Consider the following 12011-nt stretch of genomic DNA (forward strand, 5'->3'; position numbering starts at 1 on the left):
TAGTAGTGATGCAGTGTACAAAATCCTTATATCTTCGTTGTCACATAACATGTCCTCATCAGAGTAATACATGCAGGGCTGTAACGACTGGCATACGACCTATGCTGCCACCCAGGATGCAAAACAAAGGAACTGTACAGTTGTTGTTTTCCAACTGCACCTGTTTCCAGCCTACAGGGTGGAATGGCGCTTGTACTCTGACGTCTTGACGTCAAGTATTCCTTGGGACTGGTGGTGCCAGCCCAGGGCACCTCTACGACCTGCTTCGGCACAGTAGGCAAGCAAAGATATACCTCTCAGCTTATACTGACTCTGGCCACTGGCCTATTGCACCTAACGCTAAACCTGGCCTTGAGTATTTTCAGTAATCTAAACACTGCATGTTTTTTTTATATTTTTCTCAGCGGCCCATCATGTGCCTTTTACATAGATGATATAACGAAAAAGAAAGAAAAAACTCTGTTTGGTGAGCACTCTTGATCAAATACAGAAGGGAAATTGGAATAGGTCCAATCACGCCTCTAAAAAATAACTTTTAATGATTATTCTTAAAAATAAAAGGTCGCATAACTAAGCGACTAAATAAGACCCAATAGACACTTAATTACTTACATACAAAGTTACTTACAACATGTAACAAATAAATGACACTTGCATTAAGACAAATATTATCTTAATTACTTACATACAAAGTTACTTACAGCATGTAACAAAATAAGAAACACTTGCATTAAGACAAATATAATCTTATTTTTTTTTAAATAAAGCAGCAAGTGTAATATCCTCCTTGTTAGCGAAAAATATGAGATCTAATATATGACAATCAATCAGTTTAATACTAGATGACTACTAATAGTCTATTAGTACCCATTAATAAATGGTTCAAAACATGTCTAAGTGTGGAATAAAATAGAAAAGGTCAGAGCATAGGACTGCTACTCCTCATTCTACTTCTCTTCACCTCTGCAAATAGCTATCTGTGAAGAGTGAGAGATTACTGGAGAGCAGGTTGCCCCTAGAAACAACAGTTAATCGGGGGCTTTACTCACATTTTGTTTCTGCTTTTGGGTGTCATACTTATCGCATTGGACACCCAATGAGAGAACTACTCTAATGAGATCGTCCGCAGTTTAATAGAGCAATAGAACAGATAGTAAGAAGAGACCATAAATCACAAGTGAAAATACAAATACAAAATTTCTATGGTTAAGGGAGCCTTATATGAATAGTCGGTTAATAAGTAGGCCTATTACAAGTGTGACATCACTTATTTTTCAAGAGATATGCAATATAACCATTGGAAAGATAGCAAAAAATCCTTAAGGTGTGAAATTATAACAGTTATGAATATAAATGATTAAATGAAAGTGCATAGGGCTTTAAAAAAATTTCATATCCACACATATCAAAAGTATATGTAGATACCGTGAATAGGTGATTTCCACAAAAGGAACCATTTATTCAATTACTGATAGAGAATCCAAAATTGCTGTTCTTATAGACACAGACTGTAAACTAAATAGGTGACGTAAATGTGTTAGTCACTTATACAAACAACCAGATATAATGCCTGAGGTCAGATATAAATTATTGGCACATAAAACACAATAAGTGTAGTCTAAACTGTTTGCAGCAGGTGTAATTAATACAGTTACCGACACATATAGTCAGGAAAAAATGCAAATGAACATGAACAGGTATAGATCATATAACAAAGTAAATAAAATCTATACTATTACTGCTGCAAATAAATGCCTGACAGAGACGAACATTTATTCAATGAAGATCAAGGGCTTTTATGCAGATAATCAGATACAATGCCCAAAATCAAGTATAAGTTTAACAGCAAAACAAGTATAGTCTATGCTATTCACAGCAGGTATAATCCATGCTGTTATTTATGCAAATGATCAGGTAAGGTGCAAATGAATAAGTATAGACCGTATAAGGTAATCAGTTAAAGCTGCACTGTTACTGATACAAATGCACAGATATAGTGTAAATAATTGTGTATGAATCATGCGCTGGTGAGTACAGCGAGTGAAGTCTATGCTGTGCTATGACAATAGTCTCACCGCGCGGGACTGCCGCTCACAAACCGTTTCCTCCGGATACCCATCGTCCTAGGAGGTGAGTGGAGACAGAGTCCGTTGGGTACTAGTAAGTCATGCCGATGCCTCGTGCCGTACAGCCACAGGCACTCGTAACTCCCCGACGCGCGTTTCGCTATTAGCTTGATCACGGAGGTTTTTTTAAAGCCCTATGCACTTTCATTTAATCATTTATATTCATAACTGTTATAATTTCACACCTTAAGGATTTTTTGCTATCTTTCCAATAGTTATATTGCATATCTCTTGAAAAATAAGTGATGTCACACTTGTAATAGGCCTACTTATTAACCGACTATTCATATAAGGCTCCCTTAACCATAGAAATTTTGTATTTGTATTTTCACTTGTGATTTATGGTCTCTTCTTACTATCTGTTCTATTGCTCTATTAAACTGCGGACGATCTCATTAGAGTAGTTCTCTCATTGGGTGTCCAATGCGATAAGTATGACACCCAAAAGCAGAAACGAAATGTGAGTAAAGCCCCCGATTAACTGTTGTTTCTAGGGGCAACCTGCTCTCCAGTAATCTCTCACTCTTCACAGATAGCTATTTGCAGAGGTGAAGAGAAGTAGAATGAGGAGTAGCAGTCCTATGCTCTGACCTTTTCTATTTTATTCCACACTTAGACATGTTTTGAACCATTTATTAATGGGTACTAATAGACTATTAGTAGTCATCTAGTATTAAACTGATTGATTGTCATATATTAGATCTCATATTTTTCGCTAACAAGGAGGATATTACACTTGCTGCTTTATTTAAAAAAAAATAAGATTATATTTGTCTTAATGCAAGTGTTTCTTATTTTGTTACATGCTGTAAGTAACTTTGTATGTAAGTAATTAAGATAATATTTGTCTTAATGCAAGTGTCATTTATTTGTTACATGTTGTAAGTAACTTTGTATGTAAGTAATTAAGTGTCTATTGGGTCTTATTTAGTCGCTTAGTTATGCGACCTTTTATTTTTAAGAATAATCATTAAAAGTTATTTTTTAGAGGCGTGATTGGACCTATTCCAATTTCCCTTCTATATTTGATCAAGAGTGCTCACCAAACAGAGTTTTTTCTTTCTTTTTCGTTATATCATATTGCATATTACTCTAGTGAGCACCGCCACCTTTTCAATTACTCTTTTCTATGTACATATATATGATTAATCTGTAATGTACTAGACTATACTTATTGTGGCTATATCAACTATTGAATATTGTACCATAAAATAGCCTGTGCGACGTATCACCCTCCCCCTTTTCCCTTTCGTATATACATTACCTTTTACATAGATGTCAACAATTTGTTGAACACAACAACTCAGGCCAAGACTTTCATCTGCTTCTATAGGCTTGAGTTCTGTGTCCTTTACTACCCTACCAGTGTCCATATGCCATTGTCATTACCAACCCCCTGTTTTAATCAGCAATGTATCCTTATGGGCAGTGAAAAGCAGTTTTCTGTGTTAGGGGCTAGTGTAGAATGCAGACTCTAGTTCTGGTCACTACTGTATAAAGCAGGTCCCAATCCTGGTGACTAGTGTAAAAAGCAAGTCCCAATCCTGGTGACTAGTCTAGAACACATATCTAAGGCCCTCATTCAGAGCCGTACGCTCTGAGCAGAGCGCACGCTCTGAATGAGGGCCGGGCTCCATTTTCATGGAGCGTCCTCCTGGACGCTCGTATAGCTGTGGGTCACCACCCACAGGCTATACGAGCGTGCTTTGTGATGGTCGAGACCATCGAAATTGCGAGCCGGAGCCTGCGGTTGAGGTTTTCAACCACAAGCTCCGGAGTGATTTTGGCTCTATCAGAGCCAAAATCACTCCCACTGACATCACTAGTGATGTCAGTGGGCCGGCTTCTGACGGGAGGCGTTCCCGTGGGAACGCCCCCATCAGGAAGGCACGCCCCCGGCATGCCCACCAAAGGGGGCGTGCTGTCAATCAACATTGACAGCACGCCCCCTTTGATCGTCGCGTCTGGCGCATGCGCACGACGGAGCTCCCTCCGTCGTGCGCATGCTCAGTGCATAACATCGACCCACTTGCGAGCGGACAGCCGCTCGCGAGTGGGTCTGAATCAGGCCCTAAGTCCTTATCTGTGTTCCAGTTATAACCCTTTATTAAATGCACCCACTACAACCTTTTTAGTTCATGTGGCTGGTGTAAAACACAGACCAGAGTTCCGCTAAATACTGTAGAACATAGATATCAATTCCGAACCAATCACCTGCTTGTCTGCCCTAATTTCTAGTCCATCGCCAAGTGCAGCGAACCTCAATAAGCTGAGCATGTGCGCATTATGGGCCTGATTCTTAGTAGCACGCACTGTTGATGCCGGACGCAGTTGGCCTATGTTTTAATACTGCACATGTGTTGCAGTTGTACAGCGAAAGCGTTCCGATTCTTAGTGCACAGAGATGCAGAACAGAATCGGATACACGGTCTGTGGAATTCAGTATACATTTTTTTGGGGGGGTAACAGGGGGTTAGGTAAACAGGTGGGGGCGAGTCGCTGTAAGCAGCTGTGTCCAAAGACGCACAACCGCTCACACACACGAGGCCATACTTAGATGGAGAAACTGCACCTGTCATAGGGCTGGTGCAAGTTTCTATGGTGCGTTCGATGGTGTGTCTAAAAGGTGCACTGAAACGGAACTGCACTGCTGCAAAGCGCTGCAACTGGGTGTCTCAGTATTAATTAAGTCGCCGTTGCATTGGCAGAAAGATGCAGATGCTGCTTCCGGCTCAGCCCATTTGTTTCTGTAAGCAGAAATTCCAAGGGTGTATATTTTCATAATTTCAAGGTACATTACTTTCTGAATTAATCAACTGACTGTACAAGAGACTCCTGAATTTCAGATTTCTGGGAGCATAGAACTAATCCCTTCCACTGCAGCAGTAAAGTGTGAGTATGAGGGGTCAGGGTGAGACAGTATGCAGCGAATCACGTCAGGATGGCCCCACCCCCCACTGTCTGATACTGTGAATCACAGCATTTTGAAATGATAGGCTGGGCTGCGATCAGTGTCGGACTGGGACATGAAGGGCCCACCGGGGGAATTAAGTGGTAGGGGCCCATGCTTAAAAGGTGTGGCCAGCCACCACAGACACTAATCAATAGGCAAATTTTAGTGTAGTTTCTATAGAAGGAAACCAAGCCCCCATGCTGATCAGTGGTCCTGCTTCACCAGGTAACCGACAGTCTAATAGAGTAACAATGTAAAACTGAGGTCTATAACCTGACACCTAGAGGAGGGGGTGGGCCCTCAGGCAGTGGGGCCCATCGGGGATTTCCCCTGTACCCCTGTGGGCCAGTCCAACCCTGGCTGCGATGTAGCGAATCACATCAAAACACCTCCCACCACAGACATTCTAGGCACTTATAGATACAACGAATGCATTTTCCACAAATGTCTTCCAGGTGCAATATTAACTTGTTTACATTTAGAAAATGTTGAATGTTTCTCCTGCAGGACATCCTGATTATAGGAGATTACAACGCTGGCTGCAATTATGTACAGAGCCAACATTGGCCTAATATTCGTCTCCGCCAAGAGCCCAGCCTTCAATGGTTGATCGGGGATGCTGAAGACACCACTGTGAGCACCAACACCCACTGCCCATATGACAGGTGAGGGATATACAGTAAGTATGTGCAGTGTCGGACTGAGGCATAAAGGGCCCACCGGGGAATGCAGTGATTGGGGCACATGCTTAATGGGTGTGGTCAGCAACCAGGGAGGGCGTGGTCAGCCACCACAGTTACTAGGCTAACTACACTGTATTAGGCAAATCTGGGTGTAGCTTTTATAGAAGCAAACCAAGGAACAATGTTTATCAGTGGTCCTGTTCCACAAGGTAACTGACCCTATAATAGAGTAACAATGTACAATTCAATACACAGTCTGGAACATGACACCTAGAGGAGGGGATGGGGCCCGCTGAGTATGTGGCAGTGGGAGAATACAGAGTACATGTAAGATAATATTTGCAGAAATGGAGCTTGTTAAAGTGGACAATTTAATGATCCTGTATTGTTGCCATATTTTAGCCCGAGCTATTAAATGATTGACAAGCAATCTATCAATTCACTAAACTTATTAACATTTACTTATAAAACGCCCGCAAATTCTGTTGCACCTTCCAATTGCAAACAAAATAGTAATAGAACAAGACTGGGTAATAACCGACAAAGAAAGAGGTAAAAGGGCCCTGCTGAAAAGCTTGCACTCTATAGTCACAAGCTTACAATCTATCTAAACTTGAGGCAGTGTGTTTCAACCTAGGCCTAGACAAAGGGACGGACAGTGGTCAAGAGCCATCCCTAGAATTCTACTTGCGTGCACACGTAAAAAGGGGCGTGACCATGCATCACGGTGGCATGACACAAGTATCATCATGCTGGCTGAGCAGATCAAAGGGAGCAGGAGCTACTCAGCCAGGTCTTCAGGCGGCCATACCAGCCCACCAGGCCATCCTTCCTTCTGGCATTTGCCAGATGTGCCTATTGGCCACTCCTTGGGCCTGATTCAGAGCCACTCGTAAGCGGCAGCTCGTTCGCTCCGAGCGATGTTTGCCCAACTGTGCATGCGTACGGATCGTTATACGCATGCGCGAACCAGTCAGTGCGGCCGAAATTCATGTGCTCGCAAAATAGCGAATGCATGCTAATTTGAGTGACAGGATGAGGTGTATGTGGGTGGTAACAGGAGAAGGTGCTTGAAAACGGGGAGTGGTGATCCGATCGCTGGCGTGCTTAAAGGTCAAAACGGGCGTTTTATGGGTGTGCATATTTAAAAAAGCAGCGTCATTCACCACGTCACTGGGTTATTTTATAGCCAGAACTGCTCGCAAAATTGTGGTAGCAAAAACCAACCACAAGAATAGCGAGCAGCTCATACCCTGGTCGATGTACTCGATTAATCTAATAAATAGTGGACATGACGTAGGCTGCGAGCGGCCAGGGGGTGGTTTCCCAAAAAACGACCGCAAGTTTTGTTCGCTCGTTCAGACCTAGAGGCGTGAACAGACCGCAAACAGCGAACGATTCATTTGAATAGCCACCCCTATTTTCAGGACGAGCGAGCGCTAATTGCGTCCGGCTCTGAATCAGGCCCTTTGTGTTTATCATATATGCTGTCTTCCCAAATGTTGTGATTTAGGCGGGAAAGATCTGCATTGAGTGGACATTCCTGCCATCCTGAATGTCAGGACTGTTCTGAGGTGTGTCCTGCTCACCATGTTTAGTGGTTGCCAGGCGGATCTGCCACTAGAGAGCACGGTAAGTCAGACTGCTTTTAGGTGAGTGGAAGGGAATTGGGACAGCCTACCGCTTCAGTATTTTCTAGTCATAGGCCAAGGGTCTGGTACACCCACATGGGACATGGCCTGACCCCAGGCATGGAGTGACCAGCAGTGCTGTGAGGTATGATGCATTGCTATAAGGTATGGAATGGAGGAGGACAGTAGGAAGCCTCAGGCCGAGAGTCTAATGGAGGAAGGTGTGGGATTACAAAGTAGAGCATAATAGTAATGTGAGTTCATATGTCTAACTTGTAGTTTTATTTAGTAGAATAAGCTGCACATCATTACCCCACTCATGACCTGCACAAGGCTGGTTACACTGTTCCTCAGCAGCTGGCCTGAGGACAGAGCAGTAGCTTTATGTGTGAGTTGAATGCAGGGGATGCAGTCAATATCACAACCGTGGGGATTCGGGTGGTCAGAATGCCGACGCCAGTACTAGTCAGAATACTGGCGCTGGCAAACTGACCGCCGTGTTGGTATTCTAACCCTGTCAGGATGCTAGGATCCCGACTGCCGGCATCCCGTACCCATCTCGTATGCAGAGCTGGTCCTGCCCTAGGCAGTGGAAATAAATATGCCATAAATTAGTAATTGCCACATGCTCGTGCATCTCTGCCTAAAATCCCCATTTATTCTATGTATTATCTGTTATTTTCTGTTATTCTGTTTACATTACTGAAACAATTTGTAGTTGGTAAAGACTAAAAAGTAGAGTAAATAATATGCACACATGGCCCCCTGATCAGTGGCAGTATCTTAAATAGTAAATACAGCTTTGCATTCTGCGGAAGGATCATTGCTTTCTTCCTTAACTGACAGGTAGCTAGGGGCCTCATTCTGAGTCTCACGCAAAAGCAAACGCAGCAGCGTCTATTGGCGTGGCTCCTCTGCGCGTTTATGCAAATCGCCTACAAACTACATCCGTGCGGCCAAATACACAGGGACTGAGACATCCGCTTTCATCGTCTGTACAAGCTGTAATGCCGATCGGTGCGTCCTTGGATGCCACCATCGGTCGCACCATTGAAGTTTGCACCAGCCCTATGGCAGGTGCCGTTTCTCCATCCAAGTATGGCGTCTAATGTGAGCAGTACGCAACCACTTTATCAAGTCCTCAACACTCATATAACATGACCTTAACAAGGGCCATCTCTATATGTGCACTAAGGCACTTTCACCACCCAGGAACACCAACAGCACTTTCAATTCACTTCTCTGTGCAGGCTGTAATACAGATTGATGTTTCGCCACCATTGGTCGCATCAGACCTATGGCAGGTGCAGTTACTCTATCTGACCATGGCCTCCTATGCTTGGTGCTGATCGTCTGTGAACTGTACTTACCTACTTTGTAGATACGTTTTCCAGGAGCAGCCTGGACAGCTGCTCCTGAAGGTTGGTTTGGGGGCGGGACCAGGTTGGTGATGTAATTAGGCCCTGCCCCTTTGTCTGGAAAGTCCATGATTCGCGGGTCCGCGAAGAGGGGGCTGGGCTAAATGAGGCCAAATACATCATTTAGCCCCGCCCCCTCATTGCGGACCCGCAAATTCCCCATTATATCTCCCCATCCTACCCGCTTCAGTAGGAAGTAGGCAGGATGTGGGAGATCTGCCTACACTTCCGGGGGTGCGGGGGCTACCCGAAAAATCGTGAGCCTCCCGCGACTTCCGGGAGTCTAGGCAAGTATGCTGTGAATGCAGCCGCTTGCATTGACATGTCTGCGTCACTCCCATAATACGCCCACTGAATGGACGTGCGCTACTAGGCACCTCCCAGTCACTGCCCCAGGAAAGCCCAGCACTTTAACGACACATTTCTTATACTGTCTGTCCCGATCACAACAGCGCCTTTGTGCGTAGGATTTGTGTACGCATGAAGTACGTGAACATCGGCAATGCTTGCATATTGCCGGAGACTCAGAATCAAGCCCTAGGTCTTTTCCTAGAAGGTGCTTTATAATAATGAATGAAAAAAAGATCTGTAACCTGAAGTCGTTGTCAGACTAATGGGGCCAATACATCAGCAATAACAGCAAAACGATTCACAGATTCTGCAATTTTTCCCCCTGATCCAATCCACCAATGTGTGCCCAGACATTGCCAATAATGTTCAGTGCTTTGCAGATCTTTATCATCCAAAGATCAGATCTGCGCATCATGAAAGTGCCCATTTCACTAGTAAAATACTAGTAACGGTCTGCAAATCGGCTGATCGTTACCATACACTGGAAATCTACAGCCCTGATTGGTCGGTGAAATCCAACATGTTGGAACAACCTAAATCACCGATTCCAATCACTTTTTGGTCAGAATTGGCAATCGGTGAACCCTATACATTGCCGATTTTGTTACACAATCCTCTGCAAAAGGCAGAATTACCCCAACTGATTGCTGATGTATGGGCCCCATTACACTATTCCGTGTGTATCACAGAATGACAGAGGACGTTATCATAGAATGACAGAGGATGATACTGGTCCATTGCATGCATGTGACATGAGCAGCAATATAACTGGTCAGGTGTCAGTAATGCCTCTGAGAAGGTCAGGAGTAACGGTATATGTTCATGATGTTGATGTTCATAATGTCTACATGGACAGAAGGTTGACATTGTCAGAATGTCGGTATTTGGAATGTTGGCAGACAGAATGTCAACAGACAATTTTAGGGAGGTCCACAAAGTAGGCTTGTGACACCTAGGGCCTGAGACAGAGGTGGGCACAATGCTGATGTTTTTGCACAGTTGAGCGATCAGTTGCTACTGCACGAAACGTCCTGTAGACCCATATGGCGCATGAGTTCCCATGAGTGTACACGGAGTCTGCTGTTGTGAATGTGTAGGCAAAACCATGGGCATTCCTGGGCGGTGTCTGGGAGGTGGCCTTAAGTGTGTGCAAACAATAAAGGCAGTCTCATGGGCGTGTTATGGGAATTTTATGGGCCTATAGTGAATACGGCTGCATCCCCAAATGCAGAGCCACAGACACAGAGGCCATGTTTAGTTGGCGTTCAGAAAGAGACACTGTGCCAGCCATAGGCTGCTGCAAGGGTCAATGGTGCATGTGATGGTGCGCCGATGGTGGAGTGTATGGAACCACTGGTGGACAGCCACTGTCCATGGGCACTGAAAATGGGCGTGCTAAAACTTGCACAGTCCGGCGCACGCTAGTGTGGAAGGATGATACTTACGACTCCGCAAAAGCCGCGGCTGCAATAGCATCTGCCTCCGAATCGGCCCTAGGCTTAACATCATGTATCAAACTCCGCAGGACCCTCTTTGTCTGTCCATTAAATGCCAGTCTTGTTTTATTGTATATTGTGTTTATTCCCATTGTGAAGTGCTGTGGAATACGCTGGGACTATATAAATAATTGTTACTATATCAATAATTAACTGATATAAATTATAAACCAAAATTCCATCAAAACGTTGGGTTTACTCACCACTTTCAGTGTTTCACAAGTGCTGACTGCCGTAGAAATAACCAGTATCTTTCAACACTAAGCGCATGTAGCACATCTTAAAGCCGTCACCATAGCTCTCTATGAGGATCGGAAAACTGCTAATGTATCACTCGGCGTTGTGCTGATTGCAGAAGGTCCAACTATACAACTGGAGAGGTGGTTTTTAGCACCACCGCTCCCAGCAATTTAACTTTGATCAATTGCAGCACAGTTAATTTTGCTGCTATTACAGATATGCAGATTGTTAGCTGAAGTCCCTACGACGCTCCATTTAACAACGGTACTCGTGTCCTCTGCTGAGTTGCCGGTAGCCTGTTGAGTTGCTGACCAGTGTGCATGTGTGTGATGGGTGTCAGTGCATGCACATAGCACTGCAGTGCAAGCCGGCAGAGACACACCAAAATCTAGAAGACTGGGTACCCATTACTGACAATGGATACAGTGCCGCTAACATCATCCATGGCGTAATCGGTACAGTTTGCTAAATACGGCATGGATGTCACAGCCCTTTATGTACTGCTTTGTAATGACGCGTTCTTATATGGAGCTCTATGTGTATTACAATGATAAATACTGTATACCCTTTTAAAGGGGAGATGTATCAAATCTTCTAAAGTGGACGAGTGAAGAAGTTTCCCGTAGTGACCAATCAGCTCCTAGCTATTATTTATCTAGTACATTCTATAAAATTATAGGTAGAAGCTGATTGGTTTCTCCACATGGCCTCTTTAGTGTTCTATCATTGGGTCTGATTCAGAGCCGCTCGGAAGCGGCTGCTCATTCGTTCGGAGCGATGTTCGCACATCTGCGCATGTGTATGGGTTTTTAGTACGCATGCGCGAACCAGTCAGTGCGGTCAGAAATCGTGTGCTCGCAATATAGCGAATGCTTGATAATTTGAGTGACAGGATGAGGCGTTTGTGGGTGGTAACAGGGGAAGGTGCTTGAACACGGGGAGTGGAGATCCGAACGCAGGCGTGCCAAACGGTCAAAACGGGCGTTTTAAGGGTGTGCATAATTAACAAAGCAGCGTCATTGACCACGTCACTTGGTTGTCTTTTAGCCAGAACTGCTCGCATGATTGCGGTAGGAAAATGCTACCACAAGAATAGCGAGCAGTTCATACGCC

General features: G+C 44.3%; 1 protein-coding gene across 1 annotated transcript in view; it reads left to right on the top strand.

The window, feature by feature from the left end:
* LOC148443375 (deoxyribonuclease-1-like) overlaps positions 1–12011 on the top strand; it is a 62877-nt gene that overhangs the window by 40090 nt on the left and 10776 nt on the right. Inside the window, exon 6 of the mRNA XM_088462907.1 lies at positions 5587–5744. Coding sequence (XP_088319033.1) covers positions 5587–5744 — 158 coding nt within the window. The remainder of the gene's footprint in view (positions 1–5586; positions 5745–12011) is intronic.

This window comes from Taudactylus pleione, unplaced genomic scaffold, assembly GCF_031769625.1.
Source record: "Taudactylus pleione unplaced genomic scaffold, aTauple2 ptg001288l, whole genome shotgun sequence".
In the NCBI taxonomy this organism is placed as follows: Eukaryota; Metazoa; Chordata; class Amphibia; order Anura; family Myobatrachidae; genus Taudactylus; species Taudactylus pleione.